This window comes from Rhea pennata, chromosome 1 (genome assembly GCF_028389875.1).
Source record: "Rhea pennata isolate bPtePen1 chromosome 1, bPtePen1.pri, whole genome shotgun sequence".
Lineage (NCBI taxonomy): Eukaryota > Metazoa > Chordata > Aves > Rheiformes > Rheidae > Rhea > Rhea pennata.
The window spans coordinates 208,108,747-208,128,526 of record NC_084663.1 but is presented as its reverse complement, the minus strand read 5'-3'; the positions used below and the strand labels follow the sequence as shown (position 1 = coordinate 208,128,526).

The following is a 19,780-nucleotide window of genomic DNA, read 5'->3' as shown; positions in this document are numbered from 1 at the left end:
ATCTCTTACCACACTCTGAAATTTAGGAGTAGGAAGAAAGCAGTCCATTTTCTCTGAAACACTTGATTTGTGATCTAGGTGGAAATTGCAGAATGTAATGTATGTGCTCCTTTTCCTTTTGTGGAAAAGCAAAGCTAGAAAACAAACTGAAGAAATCATTCTGAGAAAATACAACACAGAAAGGACCCTTAATAATGCCATCGTAGAAGGCAAATGAGCAATTCTGCCTGAAATATTAGCTACAGTTCTAGTCAGACACATTCAAGAAAGGTGCATTTTAACGGAGCACGTGCACAGATTGCAAACTGAAATGCGTGGGGAGTGTAGGACCTGCCTTATTAGACATTTTGTCATATGAATCCATTTTACAAGCTGAACTGAAAAATCAGCTGTGAGCTTCAATTCCTTGCCCTTAGTGTCCTATGCTAGAGAGATCACGCTACAGCCCTGAGAAGTCTACTGATCTCTGCTCTCCCTTCCAGGGAGGCAGGATAGAGCCAGACACTGTTTTTGCCTCTTCTGCTTGGTTTTATCACGATGATCCGGCTCCTCGTAGCTGGCAAGAGAACAGGACCATCTCACCTTTTCTGGAGCGCTTGGACAATGTGACTTCTGTGGGACAACCATGACACCTAGTGGTCAGACACACGAGGTCCTGGGCAGCAAGGAGCTGGTCCACTGCCCTTGGAAACCACCCTGCAGGCCCTCCGTTCCCACCAGGCATAGAAAACAGGCACGAGTTTTCTGCAAGAGCACCCCTGGGAGTTTCAGAGCATGTTTTCACAGGATTTCCATGTATTTAAGGAAGATTTTCTTCTGCTCAGCTTCCTGCGGGATTTCCCTGCATGTATTTTGAGAAATCCCTTTTCCTCGTAGTACCCACCCTTCTCAGCACTGATGGATTTTGATCTAGAAGTGCCTCCCTGACTTCGGCCTCTGTGAACCAGGTATGCTGCAGCAGGCATGCTGCAAACGTGCCAAAACTGAGCCTCCTGGCCTGAAATTGGTTTAAATAACGATAGTTGCTGGGTTTGATTTTGAAATCCACATTTATCTCTGTGTGTGTGACAACCTGTGGCCTTCATGTTGCATACAACAGTAAGCGGTACAAAACCATTGTGCCTGGGTGCTGTCTAAGCAAGCGGGCTTGGCTGGGGACACTCCTTAGCTCTTGTGTCTGAGTGCCTTCAAGTCTCTGTAGGCCACCTGCAGCTTTGCTGGGCAATGACTGCTGTGGCAGCACTTATAATTTGTAACTTAACCAGTGGCTCAGTGAGTATGGCCAATAAATGCATCTACTTCTACTGGTAAGTTTGTTTTGTTGATCAGGAAAATTCTCCCAGCAGCAAGATGAACTGCTGGTCCTGATTTGCCTCCTAAGATATGAGTTTTTAATATTCAAAACTCCATTGGAGAGGGCAGTAGCAAGTATGCTTGTCGGCAGCCTCATACAGCTATTTAAAAGACAGGAGAAACTTGAGATAAGAAGTCACTTGGATGCAGCAATGCTGAGAAGTGTAACATCTAAGTTTCAGTTCCCAGGCCTCCAGAGTGGTGTTTAAACCCCTGCTTTAGATGCAGATGCTTTGGGGATCCTGTCCCAGCCGAGTGATGATGGCTGTTATGAACAGCTGCAAATGTGTATAAAGACAAAAAAATTCTTTCTAGGGTTATCTGTGTTTTTAAGAGGCCTATTCAAATATTATTTTTCTTTAAATTCTCTTTATTAAATGTATTAAATATTTAGACTTAAATGTTAATATTTAATTATAATCCTTGATTTAATTTTTGTTTGAACACTTAACGTGTTGATAAACTCACAGAGGATGTCAGATAGCACTAAGTTTCCCTGAACCACTGCTTCTGAACTTCGTATGCAAACTGCACCCAAGGACTAATAATGTATGCAAATATTGCGACTACATATATATATATATACAAAAATAAGGCACACAGAACTACCCTCCAGTGATCTATGTTCTTCCACACAAACAAGCTACTTCTCACCTTGCACATCTACTTACCACAGTTCATGTCCAGAGCCTTTCTAGTGCAACCAACAACCTCTGTGTTGAAGATGGTGAGCAAGTGCTCAGGTTACTCGGGGCAAAGACACCAGAAAATCGGGGAAGTCTAAAATGGAGCAGGACTGTGAGCAAGCTGTGCATGTCGGAGGGGATACGGGCACGCTCTGCAAGAGCTGGGTAAATCATTTGCAGGCAACAGTAGAGTGATGAAGGAGCTGGGGGGACAGAGAGAGAAATTAGACCATGAGGAATGATTGACTACAGTGAAAGGTCATAAAGCTTTGTAAATATGCGGTAGAATCTGAGTTAATTTGGTGAAACATTTACAAAGCCTGAGTAGGAAGGGAAAGGAGGGGCAAAATTTGTATCAGTACAAAAGTAGAGAATTGTATATTGGCAGGACCTGAGCAACCCAGACAGCTTCTGAAAAGCCAAGAAAAAGGTGCAGATCTCCACTCTCAGAAGTGATGGATGCCTTTAGGAGCCCCAGCTGTGATGATTTAAGGGAGCCTTGCTGTCACAGGCTAACATTCGAATAATTTTTATGGCATCTTACTTCAGCGCTCTATGTCGCTAGTGGTGCAATTACAAAACCTTCTCTTGATAGACACAGAAAATGTTTAGAGTAACACATTAAAAAATATGAATGAGTAAAAAATACGGTTCAGACATAGGAAGGCAGACGAGCTTGCTTGGATCGGGCTGCAGTTTCACAGGAGCACTGTGAAAATGCCAGCGGAGGAAAGGAGCAGATGCAGCAGCCAACGAAACCTCTCTGCAGCCCTGTTTTAGCCTCCATCTGGCTGCAGCCTTGGGAGGAAAGAGCTGCAACAGCTCCCCAGAAAGCATGAGGGAACAGTCCTGAGGCATAATTCACCCTGCTGAGCCACCAAGAGTAAAAAGCAAATAAAATGTGCTGGTTGCGAGTGTGGCAGCTTGTCAATACGTGCCACGTACGGCAGATACAACAGACCTTTTATCAAAGCTGCTTTGTCTGCCTGGAGCCAGGAGAGTGACTGAACTTCTGCTGCTACGGTAGAACAAGTACAGAAATATATGTCAGCTTATTTTTCAGTTAGTCCCAGTTAAGTCAATGGAGTACACATGGGTTTGAGTCAAATATGCTTTCTGCTTTGATGGACCAGAATGCAGGTGATCTTCTTTGTGTCTTGGGTAGGACATTAACAGGACAAATCAAACAACTGTTCAGTCATAGACTTGTACAAAAATAAAAATGATTCCTATATTTAAGAGGTGCTAGATCTAATACGAATCAAGAGATGACAGAGATCCCTATTCTTCAAATATTACTGTCTTTTAGCTGTCAGGAGGCTTCTCTTGAAAATCATTGTGCTCACCCTTAAGGTTTAAAAATATCAGAACATCAAAATATTTTTACTTCTAATTAGTACGCAGTGCATATGCCATGTCAAAATGTCATCAGAGAAAGGTGCTAAAGGGTGATTGGACCTGAACACCCACCAGCAGGGAACGTGGAAAGCAAAGAGGCAGATGCAGAAAGGGGTGGCATCTCTGAGCCCTGCTCAGTTGCTCCCTTCTTGAAGACTCCACTTGCATATCCTGAAAATATCAACAGCAGATGAAATTCCAGGCATTAATATTTCAACAAATGCTTTCCTGCTTCCACATGGCCAGACTTGTGTTCTCCTTTCATTCCTGAAGGCAACCTCTTCAATTTTTTCAGCAGGAAAATAGCACTAATTCATGAAGAAAGGAGGTCTCCTCTGCAGTCACTTCTGAGATACCAGCTTTCTCCATCCAATACATCAAGAATAAGGATGAAGATTTACAACAATCATTAAAGTCTCAACATCCTAAGACTTGGAGAAAATGGCAACTTGCTTCCGTCCTCTGAAGAGGAGATGGGACAAGTTAGCTCTGTGCAGCATTGTCTGCACGTATGACAACAACGCTCAGTCGTAGCTAAACTGACGGTATAATTTGTTAATTATTCCTCATTCCTGGACTAATGTAAGGACAAATGAATCATGCAAGATGCTAGCTGGAACTCTGGCTTTTAACCTTTTTTTTTTTTTTTTTTTTTCTTTCAATTTGCAAGCCCAGCAAATTTTCAAGACTAGATGCAGGTTGCTCTTGATGGCTTTTCCAGGCTTTTCCAGGCTTGTTCTTGCAGGCGCTTTAGGAAGTTATACGTGGAAACAAAGCAGTGCACAGAGTAAAAGCCGCTGCACGGAAGTAAGTGGCTTCTCCTTGCAATTATTGCAGTTTTGGTTTGGTGAGTAAACTCAGTTTCAACCAGATGAGAAGAAAATTGACTTGGGGATAGGAGTAAATGGCCTCAACAGCAGAAGCACTGTCTGAGCATCTTGTTTAGCTCTGTGTTCACCAGTTTCCAGAGTATAACTAGGAGATTTCTCACACTGTCAGAGCTGCAGACTTGTCTTTGGAGGGAGTCACACCAGCGATGATGGTTGGCAGCGCACAGGGGCTGCCTTGGCTCAGCTACTGAACAGAGGCAGAGCTGACCTCCCTGAGCCAAGCAACCTAGCGGTGGATGTGGACTCGGAGGAGTCATTTTCTCCCGACTAGCGTTTGCTGGAGGGGAAAGAGGATTCCCTTCCCTCTCACTGCAACTGGCTGCATGCATGAGCAGCAGCGGGCTAGTGGGCAGTGTGGTCTGTCAAGCCCACATGCCGGGTTCTCACGTTTCGTTAGTTGTTTTCCCCTTTCTGCCAAGTAAAAATAATGTGTTTCCAAGGGATTTTGAATCCTCTGATGTGGAAAGAACCACCTGCTCAAAAGCAGCAGGGAGGTTTCCTATTAATTTGTCAAAGGCAGAATTTTATTTATCTTTGTAGAAAGAGGACCTCTGAAATCGTTGAACCAACCCCTTGCTGAGGGGCTTAGCATGTGGCAAAAGTCACAGGAGCGGTCAGAAAAGTGTGAGGTTTTATTATCGTCTGTTTGTGGCAGTCTTTACAGGCTTCAGCCGAGGTTAGAGACTTTCTTCTCCTCGCTCAGAAGGACTGGTGGTTATGGGGGAGGGCTAAAGGAGTAAAGCTTTCCCTGGAACAGAGGTATATTTGACAGAAAAGTCCATCCCTGGTTGGCCAAACTGGTGTGATTTAGCAGTGTTGGGTATTTCAGCTGGACACCCCAACCTGGAGAGTTCTTCCTTCAGCCCAGACAAGGGTTCTTGCTGCCTTGGGACACCTGTCTTGGTCCATGGGTAGAGTAAACCAGCAGACAGAAACCCTGGGTGACCATGCCCATGTGTGAGCCATGCCTGGCAGGACTATGTGGGTGTAATGTTAGAGCATTACATTGCTGGAGCAGGAATGTCCTTGCCCCCAGACACCCTCTCAGGAGAGAGGTGCACTGACTGGCCCACTCACATGGCTCACCAGCAGGGTCTAGTCCACAGTTTTCTGTAAGTAGTAAACAGGACAAATATCCTGCTCCTGGGGGGAGTCCAGAGCTTGAGCTGCTTAGTTCCCTGACAAAAGCAGTGGAGAATGGAGAAAATGGCTGAGCTCCTGGTCTAGTCTCTGTATCATCTGAAGGAGATGATGCAGCTGAGCCGTCAAAGCTCAGCCAGACCCTTAGATCTGAAAATGAGTTTTCAGGGCCCACAGTTTGAAAAGACTTTCTGCTTAGGAACTGAGCAAAACCAGCATTTAAAGCCCAGCTCTGAGCCGTACGCGAAATCGGTGGAATGTCCTTGGGGTTTCAGGTCACCGCCTTTGTGGCGGTGCTGTGGTGTGCCCACGCGCTGGCAGACCTCACGCAGCGCTGCTCGCCCGAGCAGCCACACTTCTCCGCGCTGCAAACGCTTGTGGGTGCCGATCTGTGTTCCGGGAGAACTTTGACAGTCAGAGCTTTTGCTGAAGCTATTCTTGAAGTTGCTGCACTTCTACACAAGGTTGTAAATAAGAGAACTAAATTAAAAAACACGAATATAAGTGTACTTATGTAATCCATAGATGGTACTTGTCAACTTACTGTCCTTAGAAACAGCATCAGCATTGACATGATAATAAACTGGGGGGGTAGGTTTCATAAAATAGATAGAGATTACACTAAAAATAGTTCATACAAAAACATACAGATGTCAGATGTCAGATATTTGGAATATTCTGCTTGTTTACAGAAACAAAATTATATTTCATTACTTAATCCAATTCATGCTTTCTTTTCTTTTTTCTTTTTTCCAAAACTGAGTCTGTTACGAAATATTCGTGTTTATTTGCTAATGGCATCCTAAGAGTGGACTGAACAAACAAAGTGCATTTTGCTTCATTTGTGCCTCTCTCGTTGACTTTGCCTGGAAATGCCTATGAGGAACTTTTGTTTGCAAAACTAGTCACAGAAAAGATAGCAGTGTGAATTCTGTGCTGCAATGTTTGCACAAGCATTGGTGGCAGGACTAACACAAACACTTGCGGGAATTTGCTTGTGCACGGTTAATGTCAGAAATGATTTATTGAAGCCTTCCTCCTGCTCGCCAGTCTGGCATCCGTCACAGGAGTAAACAACCCCCCTGCGATTTCAGAGTGCTCCGAGGCCGGTCGCTGAACAAACACTCTAGATCACAGTCAGTGTTTTAGAAGTAATCAATCAACTGGTATTTGTCCCCACAAAATTTAGCTTGAAATACTTTAAGAGTCAAAATCAATCTTTTTGAGGATAACTCATTTTTTTTCCCTATTGATGTGCTGTTCAGTGAAGTTGGTGAGATGACCTATCCAGCTAAAGTTATACTCACGTGATATGGAATAATTATTTCTCACAAATTCTGATTTTTAATGGAATAGCAGAAATGAATATATGCCTGTCCTCCTACCTTCCCGTTTTAAGAAGAAATAACATTTGCATGGTGTCGCTACACATGTGCTAGACAAATGCCCCTTACAGTCTTTTCTCCGTCAGTCCTCATCCCTGAAAGTTTGGTACCTCTTAAAAAGATCTTTGTTTTTGAGTTCTCTCTTTTTTTAAAAATAAAATGCACACTGAACTGAATTCTCCCATCATGAGTGATAACTGAAGAAATCCAGATTCATGGGACCCTGCTGAATTGCAGGTAGAGTTGCCAGGACCAAGCCTAACCTTCAGGAGATTTAATGTATAAGATCTATCATAACTAATCAATCCTTATGGCCAAGTCAGTGGTTACAGAACCTAGCCAAGAAGGATGGTAATTATTTTTTCTGTTTATTTACCAGACAAATGGTGAATTACCTCCACAAACTAGCTCCAGAAGTATATTGCCTCTACAAATATAGTTTTACCTCCACAAATATATTATGTTACATTGCAGTTGCAGCCAAAACCACTTTCACTCACCTCCAGCAGATGTTAGGCAGTTTAAAATATCAATCACGAAACCATGTTTTTAGCTGAAAGCTGGCAAATGCCTCCAAACCAACATCAGATTTAGCCAAAAGGTTGTTTTCATTCTGTTCAAATGCCAACTTTAAGTGTCCTGTTAATAAAGATATGGCTGTGATCAGAACATTTTAAGCCATGAACAAGAAAGAGCTAAAGATTTCAACTGTATGCAGAGGTGCCCTTCACAAATGGCTACATTTCTTGAAAATCTTTTGCTCTCATTTTTTGGACTTGCCCTTCTGTTGGCAGCTGTTGGCTTCAACCGTGCCAAGTGTGTGGAGCACTATCTGGTCTGGTTTGGGCAACGGTGGCCAGATTAGTTTAAGCACAACATGGTTTAGGGATGGCTGGTGCTTTTCCTCCTCTGCGGGTGGTGATGAGCAGCTCTGCCTAGCCCTGCGACGGCGATCTCTCCATGCTCTGGGGCGCCTTGGAGGCTCTCCAGAGGGGAGGATCATGCCGTGTCTCTCAGCGCTCTTTTTTCTACTCTACAGAGCTCAAGTTCATTTGTTTTACAACTTCTGCTGTCTTTTGGGAGATATTTTTTCCTTCTACATGTAGGGAATAAATGCATTATCCCAAGAGGGGTTGCATGACGCTATCCTGGGTTTGGCGGTTACATCCGTATTCCTTCTCCAAAGCCAGTCTGCAGGCTCTTCGGCTCAGAGCTGCTCCTCGCTGCGGACTGCCACCACACGATGGAGCAGCCCCATTTCCCTCGGTGACTGGAGTGTGGCAGCCATGTGTTTGGGCTGGACATCATTTAAGAACATGTGGTAGGTTTTCAAAAAGACCTGCAGTCTGAGAACCATAAACACCGGCCTTTTAATTCCCAGCTCAGAGATCTCTTCCTCTATAACATGAGGGAAATTATTGAACCTTCTGAACATTGTCTTGATTAGGAATATGACTCTGCAGTTCCCGCTGTACAGATTTATAAAGGTTCTCCATGTGCATATTTGCATTAGTTAAAAAACACTCTTGGTGTGCAAGTTTGTGTATCAATCTGGATTTAAGAGCTACAGAATTAGATAGAGTAAAGGCTGCAGACAGCACTTTATTTCAATAATGCAGACTCTTCCCCTGCCCCGTGAAAGAAATCCCTTTCACTCCTGGAATTGGTGGAGATGGGCCAACAGGTACAGCAAGGAATGGGGTCAGAAGTGGTGTCTTCTAGTTTTGCTGTGAGTGTATTCAAATAGATTTTTTTTTCTCCTGATCACCCCACTCTGTGTGTCTTTTTGGCCAACTGATCCTCAAATCTCTTGGTGTTCCTTCTGTTGCTAGGAGGTTAATGGGATTCTTCTGTGATTGTAGGGAAAAAAAAAAAAGGTTCAAAGCTGAGCTACTCCTGGGACAGCATTCACAAATTTGTGCTTCTTTACATCAGTCATTTTATTAAAGTAATGGGACACAGGCACTCCTAGCTTATCCTTACTGGGCTTTCCTCTGCCTACACCAACACTGAGGTCATCACTCACCTCCCAACAGCCACCGCAGCTCTTGGATCCTAGACAGTCCACCACTAGAGAAGAAAGCTGCAGACTTGACTCCTCACCAAAGGAGGACCACTTCCACGCTGTGGGAGACGGTCATGAGGCCAGAGTGCACCACTGCTGGAGGCTACACAAGCAAGGCAAGGACTGTGCTGGTGTCCATGTCCGTCTGACTTAGCTCTTTCTAATAAAAAACAAACAAACAAACAAAAAGTACCTGGTGCCCTATACTCTAAAGAGAGAGAGGGAGGAAGGGATGAGGCTCGGCGTGGAGTGTCCTAATGCATCCTGAACCTGGCAGTTGCTCCGATGCGGACTCCGCTCTCCGACACCATCCGAACGGGAGGGACCTCAAGGTCTCGCAGAAGCAAAACCCAGAGTGCTACATATCCAACTGAGAGATGTCTTTGTCAACACTGACGGGATGAATTACTAGTATTTCAGGATGAGACCTGCCCCTTTCCCTCCTTCAGTTATAAAACCATTTTCTGGGGAAGCGAGGATGGCTCTTAACTTCTTTTGGCTCTGGTCAGGCCACAGCTGTAGAAACATAACTGTTTTGTGAGCGGAATGGTATTATTGTTTGTCATATTTTCATACACAGAGGCCCGTGCAGCTGATTTTCAGCATTATGTATATATTCCCTGCTCCCCTGAGACTCACTCTTTCCCGTTTCCAGGCCTCACCCGCATCCCCTACCTTTCAAAAAGATGCTACGATTTTATTGTGGTTCTCTAGCGTGTGACTCCGCAAATGCTTTTTGCTTTCTGCCTGGGGCCTGTCAGCTTTTTCCCATCACTGCCAAATGGCAGCAGATGGAATAAAGGCTATCTCAAGCTTGAGACTTCCCTTCTGCTCTGCTTTCCCCGTCTCTTAAGTATAACTAGTGCAAAGCCAAGTGCTAAGTCTTCCTACAGCCTTCCTGGAATCCGTGCTGCTGGCGTTGGCTATGGGCAGCTTTCTTCACTGTAACCAGGTGGAAGACGCCCCTTTCGCCAGTGGACAGATGCTACCAGGGCGTCAGGTCATTTTTTTTCTTCAGATGCCTCTAGCTCAGCGAGCGATGGTAGCAGGCTGCAGTACCTACGCCCGGTCGGAGGGCAGATTTCCTTAGTTAATGCACCTGCTGCAAACATCATGTACAGGGGCCTGGCCCTGGAGGACTAGGGCTGGGACCTGAGACCTGGATCTGGGACCTGGGCCTGGACCTGGGGCTGGGGCTAGGACTTGAGGCTGGGTCTGGGACCTGGAATCTGGAGCTGGCACTTGGGACTAGGACTTGGGGCTTGGACCTGGGTGGCCCGCAGCAGCCGCTAGATGTCACCCACTCATTGCTGCAAAGCAACAGGCCACAAACACGGAAAAACCTGAAAAGACTTAATTCCTGCCTTTCTGTGGAGCTCAGTTTATAATCACCTCTGAAGTGCTGGAGTAAAAGCATCTCCGAGTGAATTGCAGCTGCTTCAGTCACAGAAGAAAATTCTTTACTTTTGCAGTTACCCATCAGTCTGAAACATTTAACATTAGAGTGTTTTTCAGTGTAGGGTGTTTTTTTTTTAATCCCTAATATTATGGAGGCAGCTTGTCAAATTCTTTGTGTCCATTTTTCAGGTTGGTTTTCCTTCCTCAGAGTATGTTCAAGAAAAGAGTGAAACAGTCAGAAAACTAGCTCAACACTGATGCAAATATAACATGAAGATCTGTATCTCACCAGTTTATCAACCAGCCATGAGTGATTTTCTGTAATGTTTTAAACTGGTGATCAAAAAATTGAAAAAAATTAAGCTAAGTCTCCCTCTCCCTACTCCTCTGAAATGCATCTAATTAATCAGCTCCTTCACTTTGGCAGCAAAACCAGCAAAGAACAAAATCAAAAGTTATAAATTCCAGTAAACAGTGCAATGAAACAATATTTTTGTTTGGAATTTAACCTATTTCCTCTTGTTTTGCACCTAACATCTGAAAAATGGATGGTCTCCACGCTCCCCAAGCCCTACAAAAACAGAGCAGCAGCCCACCGATACCTTATCAAACGGTCCCTCGCTTGCTGGTCCTTTAAGCCACCTTTGTGCTCTTCCAGCCCTGTGGTGACTGACTGCTTGGTAGGCTGTTCCCAGAGCATAAATCAAAACATCTGGCAGTTAACAACAAAAAGCTGTTACAACAGCTGGAGTTTGCCAGGATGCAGAGGACCTCGAGCCAGAAATCCTTTCCCAGCTGCAGGAAATAATAGTGATACGGGATCTGCTGTAGCAGCACGGCGTCGGCCGAGAGCTGCCTGATTTGCAATGATCCTCTTGTCCTCTGTATTGGCAAGGTGAACTGGGAGCGTGGCACCACGCAGCTGAGCTCAGGGCCGTGCTCTGCCTCGTCGCTGTGGCAGCCAGCACCAGCTTTACAAGCATGGGAAGATACTTTGCACTCCGACTCAACTCGTATTTGGCTGTCTGGTTGAACTAGCCTAGATTAACACAGGGGTGCAAAGTCTTGGCATATATTTGATGAGCCAATTAGTCTAAATGTGGCCAAAAAAGCACTAGCAAGCATCGGAGACACAACTGCTGCAGGGATGTGCAATGAGGCTTCTGTCTACGGGTGAGTAGTCCAAAGCTAGGTCTGATCTTCCAAGTCTAAATATCATTCTTACAGAATTACCACTGGCCTTACTTGAAGGATTTATTTTAGTAGTGGCCACAGATGCTGTAACCGGCTTTGGTAGCTGCAGCTCATCTTTGCCCGCTCCTGGATCTGTCTAGGCAGACCCAGCTTTGGCCTCACGGGGGTGACAGACGGGGAATTTGGGGGATCAGCTCAAGAGGATGCTGGCCTCACTAGCCAGCGCAATTTGAGACAGTCCCAACAGTTCAAAGAGTCTCATGTGTCCTGGTGCAACTGTTTGTGGGGCTGCCATATCAGTCAAATCACTGACATGCTCTGATTTTAAAATAACCTTCAAAACCCAGTAAAAACCCTAAAGGTCATTTTTAACCCTGATCTTTTTGCTGATCTGGGTTACAGCTCAGCCCCACAAATAGTCATACTGACAAAACGAAGGAAGCGATGAATGGCAGCGCAATTATGGGAACAAGTAGCTGAGGGTGGAGGAGGTGTGGTGGAAACTTCACTACTGGAGCCAGTGTCTCATGATACAACGTTTCCACATTGCTGGCGCTTAGGCCATTCTCGATTTTTGGCTGCAGAGCTCAAATCTCCTTTGCCACTAATTCCTTAACATTGAATCTCTCTTTAGAGAGCTTCAGCAGAACAAGACCAAAAATACCCTCCAAAAAAACAAAACAGCAGAACAGCTGGGGAAAAAAAAATCCATATAAAGGCTAGTTTTTCTCCCCTCTGTAACCAACCTGGGCTGATGTGTCATCATAGTGGTTCATGGAGGTTACCCCAGTCTGGAGCAACCAGAGCAGCCCACTGTCAGTTCACAGGTAACTCCAAGACACCAGGTTTGGGGTGACTTGTGTAAGGGTAAAGAGTCTCAGAGAGGCCTGGAGCAGACAACAACCTCTTGAACATCATGTCTGAGGCTCATTGTGTTAACAGCTCCAAAGATCCCTCTCCTTCCCCCTAGAAGCTCTTTTCTTTGATGTTTGTTGTGTTTAACTGTAGCTGTATTAGACTCCAAATTACAAGTTTTAAGTCAGAGATCTCATTAATCTCAAAGGCATGAGCAAATCACACTAATTACCAGGTTTAGATGCTGTTCTTCACAACCTGATTAGGTATAGATACACAGGTGATAATTCGTACTGTCTTCCTTATAGCACATACTCAGTATTATCCACTCTAGTCTGATTTAGTGTCTCATTGGAATAACATTATGCTAATTCAAGTAATCCGGCATACAGAATGCTTCATGATGTAGATTATTAAGATAATAGCTAATGTCATAAACTGTAATATCAGCATCAAAGGACCTGGTGACGGACACCTGCAAAAAGAAGGAACTTGGCTGTCACTGCACATTGTAAGTGATGAACAATATGACTAAAAGGAATAAAAATAAGTGGCGCATTAATGAGTTTAATTAAAAGCAAATGGCAATAAAATGTGGAGAATAAATTAAACCTCTGCTCTGAAGGGCTGAAAATATCCTTAGGAGCAAACATATTTCAAGCATGTTAGTAAGAATGGGATTTCCCTTTCCAAAAGCTACTAATAGTTCTGGTATGCTTCACAGGCCAGCACTTAGGCAATTGCTCTCCACCATAATTCCTGGAGCCGAATGCATACTTGGATGCAGACGCTGTGACACTTGAGGCAAAGAGGAGCCTTCTGCAAGGCCCCGCGCTTCCCAGAGCTGCAGCTGTGCACGGTCGTGGTCTCGCTCTCCCCGCTCAGCCCGGAGGAGACATTGGCCAGCGCACGGGCGAAAGGCCCCAGCCCCGGCAGCCCGGCGCCGGACCCACGCCGCATCTCCGAAATGGTTTCCTTCGCGTTAGCGTGCAAGCGCTGAAGCACGCGCTATTTTAACCCCCCGCACCGTCCCCTCCCTGCAACGCGAGCGCGCCAGCCCTTCCTCCTTCAGGGAGAGACGACAGCATTCGCAATGGCCAACGTAAGAAAGTCACCAAAAACGTGAGAGCTGGCGGGAACCCCTTAGTTCTCCACAGAGGGTAAAATTTTATTTCGATATAAAAATTAAATAGCAAAGTTTTGGGTTTTCTTTACAGTGATAAATTAGAAATTTACAGTACATACATCAAAGTAGCTGTTTTCTTCACACCCGCAAATAATCAGTGTCTATTGCCTCCGAAGTTCAGAAAAGAAGCTAACTTGTCTGTTTAACGTACGAGCTAAGCTTGTACCTCTCCATCAGGCACATCGGAAACCCGTGGCCAGGTGAACGTGCTGGGGTGGGGGGAGCACAGTAGAAATAGCTCGAGGGAGGGTGCAGGGATCCTCCAAGGAAGGTGACCGCTGCAACATTTCTCATTCTATAACCACAGCAACTGCACTTCCGAGACAGGATTAGTCACACATTTTTTTGGCTTGAAATTTGTAACAGCATTGAAAGGAGAGAACGTACGAGTTGCAGATACCCCCTCTTCCTAACTGCTGACTTTTTGACTATCTGCCGTGACTTCCCACTTGCAAGTCCCCAAAGCAGAAAAAGCTAAATGCACAGGGCTGAATAAATTCGTGGAACGATCTTGTCCCTGCAGCAGAAGCCAGCCAGCTAGTCTTGCTTCAGGTTGGCATGGTGCCTCTGGAAAACCTGGAACAGATGTTCCTCCAGGAACAGCTGGTGTTTCTCCCCATCCCACTTCCTAGCCACAGTAGTTGAGTGCCTCACACTTGTTAGTGGTATATTCCCCAGCTCCCTAGTAAGGCAACGTGGTGGTATCTTTGGCTGACTCATTTCCAATGTCATAAATTGCCAGGGAGTCCTGGAGAGTCTGCCTGGAGTGCAGAGGGTCATAATACGAGATGCAGGGATCTGAATCATATTAGCCAAGAGAAAGTCCAAACCATTTGAGACTGAGGGACACCTGAATGAATGACCCTGGCACAGGCCAATATGAGGTTAGAAGACAAAGCTCATATGATGCCTTCACCCCCCAAGTCAAAATATAGCTGCTGATATTATAGCCCTTGCTGTGTCAGGAGAAAGCCCACATCACGGAGAAGCTCAGCCATCTCAAGCTCTTGCATGTGCAGAACTTCTTGTCCACAGAGGAACAGCCAGATCCAAACACATCACCAAATAGTGAGAGACTTTATAGATAGGATCAAAAGGCTCAGCTGGTACGTGGAGCTGGCCAAAACAATGCTTGTGCGTTTGGAGCCGAATGTGTCAAGTTGTCACTTGTTCTGCTAGAGAGAGAGCCCAACCACAAAGACTGCAATTAGGGTTTGTTTGGTTTCTTTTTTTTCTTTTTTTTTCCCCCCAAATATGCTATAGCACATGTTTCAACATCCACACTGAAACAATACATGCTTCTGGGACAGATTAGTGCTCATAACCAGAGCTGGAATGAATTTTGGGAAGCACATGGGGCACCTGTACGTAAAGTGAGGACTGTAATAACGCAGCGCCTAGCCTCAGCTGCCCCGAAGGTCATGCGAGTTGAGGCACCGCGGGACACTCAGCAGCTGACCAGGGTCCACACAAACAAACAAATTGAAAATGCAGATAAAAAAACCAAAGGTTCTTCAAAGGGATAGAGCATTGAAACAGTGTTCTCCTAAGTGCTTGTGGACTATTTAAGTTTGCATCACGCTCCTTACTAGCCAAACAAGCCCCACGCATAAGGTTCAAGCTCCCCATGAGCACAACAGGTCAATGCCTCTTCAACCAAAAGGATAAGAGAATTTTAAATTGGGTAAGAAGTGTTATCCCTCAAGAAGTTGGAGCTCTTCTCTTTGGCTCCCTTTACAAAAACCGAAAATGTTTCTTGCTCCCGATGGCTGAACGCCTGCTCTCATTCCGCGTGGATCTGTACGCTAACGAAACTCGCTGGAGCCATCAGCGAGCGATCCGAGGACCGCTCCGAGGCAGTCAGCAGTGCTGCTATGTCACGGGCTGAGAATGCTCTTTTAATTGCAGCTGACACACATAATTACACAACTGATCTCTGTGAACATGAGGCTGCCAAGGAACTGAACGTCTGGCGTCTGCAGAGATACCATCGCACCGAATGAAATAATATATTAAGACTTAATTGCTTTGTGCAGTGGATCTCCAGAGAGACACAGCTAAGTTTACTTGGAGAAGACTGACATTGTTCTGAAGAGACCCTCCACTCACTTTTCTCTCTGCTCTAGGAAGGAATACTATAACATAAGACCTTATTTAAAGCTATTAAACACAAGGGGAATAAAGTAGTTGGCTGGAAATAGCAGGAGCACCTGAAAGGACAGGAACAGAGGCAGACGGATAATAGAAAAATCGATGCAGAACAGCATACACAGTTTCCAAGCTCTCACTTATTTCTCTCCTTCTGATAATGGCCTTGAGTAAAGATGAAAAAAAAAAAGAAATATTGACAGAATCATAAAGTAATTCAGGTTGGAATGGATCTTGGGAGGTCTGAACTCCTGCTCAGAACAGGGCCAAAACTGAATTCAGGCCAGGTGAAGGTGGTAAAAAGAATATGTGTCAAAATTATTATTAGATCATCAGATGAGTTAAAGAATCATCCTCACTAATACCTCACTAAATGCTACTCCTTATGGGTAAATCTCAGACCTGGAAAATCCACTTGGCATTTGTTAAAGGGCCTGATCCTTAACTTAAATCCTTAGCTGATTTGTGCAGCCTGCAACACTAATGGGAGCAACAGGATTTCCCAGGGTGGAAAGACAGAGTCTTCAGTGGGAACTTCCTTCATGATGTTCAACTCAGAAGGAAGGAGGACAGTTAACTGAGCTTCTGGAAACCCCATCTTCTGCTAAGTAGACCCTAAATCAGCCCAGGATTTGGCTGCAACCTGCCTTTCCACTATCAGCTGTAAGACGATTCAAAGAAAACACCATCCCACATCACTAGAACAACTACAGTCCCGCAGCTTCTAAAGACTTAAGTATACTGCAACCTGCTTCAGAAAAAAAAAATAATAATGTGTTTTGGGTTTTTTCACAGCTTTTAAAGCCTCCCTGGGCTTTCCTATTTTGGGCAGCATGGTTTATGGCTATTGTATTTGCAGCATGATTTTTTGTTGTTTATTCTTTAAGGCTTTTTTTCTCTCCTCCCACCCCAGAGATAGGTTTCGTATCCGTCTCCCTACTCTACACTCAGCAGCACTTCCACTGCAGTGCTTACACACCATCAGTCCGTCATGTGACAACAGTCGGAGAGCACTGGGGTGTCGTTGTTCTCTCATACCACAGTCTCGTTCCCTTTCCCAGGTTTCACCCAACCATCTGCTCTCTTATCCCGTTTCACTTTCCCTGAGTTCACCAGTCTGTTTGAGCACTTCTGCCACGTGTGCAGAGTTTTGGCTGACCAAATCCACATACCTGATGTAATACCCACCAGGAGGGACATGAAGATTTTGAGCATCTCCACGGCCATGTTGGAATCATCTGCTGAATAGCGGAAAACAGCCCAGTTGGAGATTTCATAAAAATAACACGCAATGACACACGTTGCAGGGACGGTGTACAACACTGAAAAGACACCGATTTTGACCATCAGTCTTTCCAGTTTGTCAGTTTTAGTTCCGTCTTTCTGAAGGTTAGATCGGATTTTAAATAAGGCCACTAATCCGGCTGCAATGAATAAAGTCCCAATAACCAGGTAGGTAAAAAGTGGTGCAACAACAAAGCCCGTGAGCGCATCTAGGTTCTGGTTGCCAACGTAGCACAGACCAGTGAGCTCATCTGCATCTACTAGTCTCATAATCAAAATGACTATGGTCTTCACTGCAGGGATGGCCCAGGCTGCAATATGGAAATAGGAGCTGTGCATTTCTATAGCTTCGTGGCCCCACTTGAGTCCTGCCGCCAGAAACCATGTCAATGTGAGAATAACCCACCAGATGGAGCTAGCCATCCCAAAAAAATACATCAGCAAGAAAATTATAGCACATCCTGTGTTCTTAAGACCTTCTTGGATAAGAACAGGTTCTGCTGCCTCTTCAAAATCACAGGATATCCTTTCCCGGCCCACAGTTAGCCTCACAATATAAGCAATGCTATAAATATTGTAGCACATGCTCAAAAATATGATTGGGCGCTCCGGGTAGGAAAATCTGGATGAATCAATCAGGAAGGTCAGGACTGTGAATGCTGTTGATATGAAGCAAAGACTAGCCCACACGGCCATCCAGATATCTGTGAATTCCTTAGCTGACCTGCTGTAGAGCCCAGCATCGTAGCCACACTTCAGGACACAGTTCAAGCTTCTTTTGACCCAGATATACTGGTCTGAATTAGATCCCATGCTGTGGCATTCTTCTCCAGGCTGCAAGGACGTCTTGCTATGAAGGGGAACCTCTTCGTCTCCGGGGCCCTCCATGCACATGTGGTTGTGATCATTCTGGGGTGGGAATTTGCTGCAGTTCAGGCTGTCTGGCCAGGCAAATCCAAATTCTTTTAAAACAGGTTCACATCTCCTTTTGACGGAGAGGCACATGCCACCGCAGGGCCCTATAGGGATGTTAATCTTCTCGGTGCACATAGGAACATAGACTGAACAAAGGAAGAACTAGAAGAAAAAAACCAAAAATCATGAGTGTGTTATATGAAAATTAAGCAGGTCAACATATAGCAAGTTCTCTTTTTGCCTTTCTAACAGTAATATTTGGTCCTTTGCCTTGAAAAACAGGAAGCAGCATAAAACAAATAAACCAAGAACAATAAAAACAAAGGAGAAAAACCCTAAAAATGTCTTCTTTTGGTTCAGAAATGGTCCAAAGCCAAAGCCCGAACATTTTACTCCCTAGATTATCTCTGTGTAAATTTAGTCCATCAATTTCAATAAAGTGAGTAGTATTTAGCCAGATCTAAACCTCAGGGGTGCAATTTAGGAAAGCAAAAAACAAATTAAAGAAGTGGTTTAAACAAATACATGTATTTGTTCAAGGCACTGCCTGAGTTTTACAGCTAGCAAACAAACCGAAGAGAAGGCATTTATGGAATTACTTCGGTTCCCGATTCTCCTGGAAGAAGGAGTTTTTCCTTTTACTATAAGGTCAAGCACGTATTTATAACAATAATAAAATACAGTCGTTTGCTCGGGCTGTTGAATAATTGTATTTCTGGGACACGACAATTTAAGGGGGGTTGTGGAAATCGGGAATTCTGCCGCAAGAAAAAAGCTCGGGCTTTTTTTTCCTTTTTTTTTTTTTTTTTTTTTTTTTTGATGAAATCCACGTCGCGGGGGAGGGATAAGGATCTTGCCATGCGGATGGGAAAGAAACTCCCGGCGCGCCGCAGCCGGCGGAGGGCTCCGCACCGCCGGCGGCACGCGTCCAGATGTTTTTCCGCCGCGGCGCGGACCGCTTCGGCGTCTTCCCCGCGGAAACTCCTCGCGGAGCGCGCCGGCAGCTGCCCGCGGCTCCCGCGGAGCGCGGCTCCCGCGGAGCGCAGCTCCCGCCCGCGGCAGGCGCGGCTCGCCGCGCTGCCCCCCACCGAAGCCCCGCGGCGTTGCGCGCTGAGCGGCTCCGCGCCCCCCACTCCGGCTCCGCCGCCTCCCGCCACCGGGAAATGTCACCGCGGGCCGGCGGCGCTTTCGCTTTCCCACGCGGGAAGGGGGCGAGCTGCGCGGCGCGGCGCGGCGCCCGGGACCCACCTGGAGCTGGCTGGAGCAGCCGTACTGGATGAGGGGGGTGAAGGTGGTGAGCTGCAGCTCGGCGTCCGCCTGCAGCTCGTGGCCCACCAGGTTGGGCATCTTGGTGACGTTGTAGCCCAGGTTCTGGCACATGGCGATGCGGATGGCGTCGCAGCGCCGCTCCTCCTCGTCGCCGAAGCCCCGCGCCCCGCCGAGCAGCCCGGCCAGCAGCACGGCCAGCAGCCGGGCGCCGCCGCCGCCCGCGCCGCGCCGCGACATGGCCCCGCCGCCGCCGCCGCCCCACCTGCCCCGGCCCCGGCCCCGGCCCCGCCGCCGCCGCCGCCGGCCGCGCCGCGCCGCACGGGCCGGCTCCAACGGGGAGGGGCCGCGGGCGGCTCCGCTGTTAAAGAGCCTCGCCGAGAAACGGCCCAGGGGAGGGACGGCGCCTCCCCGCCCGCCCCTTCTGCCCTGTCTGCCCGCGCTTCCCCCCCCCCCCCACCTTGGGGAGCATCTGCCCCTCCGAGGACCTCCCCCCCCCCGCCCCAAACCGTCCTCCTCCTCCACAGGGAGCCCCTACCTGCCCCCCCCCCCCCCGCATCCCTGGTTTCTCCCCTGGCTCTGGGGAACGTCTGCCACCACCTCCATGGGGTCCCCCC

The 19,780-nt window shown here is 46.4% G+C and overlaps 1 protein-coding gene and 1 long non-coding RNA gene across 2 annotated transcripts; both read right to left on the bottom strand.

Annotated features, from left to right (window-relative positions):
• Positions 1 to 1,969: 1,969 nt before the first annotated feature.
• On the bottom strand, positions 1,970 to 9,060 carry LOC134141686 (uncharacterized). The gene is made up of 3 exons (XR_009958695.1): positions 8,879 to 9,060; positions 7,353 to 7,491; positions 1,970 to 2,242 (listed from the first exon to the last, which is right to left on the bottom strand). It is a non-coding gene; the product is annotated as an uncharacterized LOC134141686 (long non-coding RNA).
• Positions 9,061 to 13,487: 4,427 nt separating this feature from the next.
• Positions 13,488 to 19,376, bottom strand: FZD4 (frizzled class receptor 4). Its single transcript, XM_062567353.1, has 2 exons — positions 19,146 to 19,376; positions 13,488 to 18,059 (listed from the first exon to the last, which is right to left on the bottom strand). The coding sequence occupies exons 1-2, from the start codon at positions 19,275 to 19,277 to the stop codon at positions 16,731 to 16,733; spliced, it is 1,461 nt and encodes a 486-aa protein (XP_062423337.1). The 5' UTR covers positions 19,278 to 19,376; the 3' UTR covers positions 13,488 to 16,730.
• Between the last annotated feature and the right edge of the window lie 404 nt (positions 19,377 to 19,780).

Excerpts from the sequence above, each read along its gene's own strand:
- FZD4 (XM_062567353.1), bottom strand. The coding sequence starts at position 19,277 with ATGTGCCAGAACCTGGGCTACAACGTCACCAAGATGCCCAACCTGGTG. Across the intron at positions 18,060-19,145 it reads GCTGCTCCAGCCAGCTCCAG|TTCTTCCTTTGTTCAGTCTA; the intron begins GTGGGTCCCGGG and ends TTTTTCTTCTAG.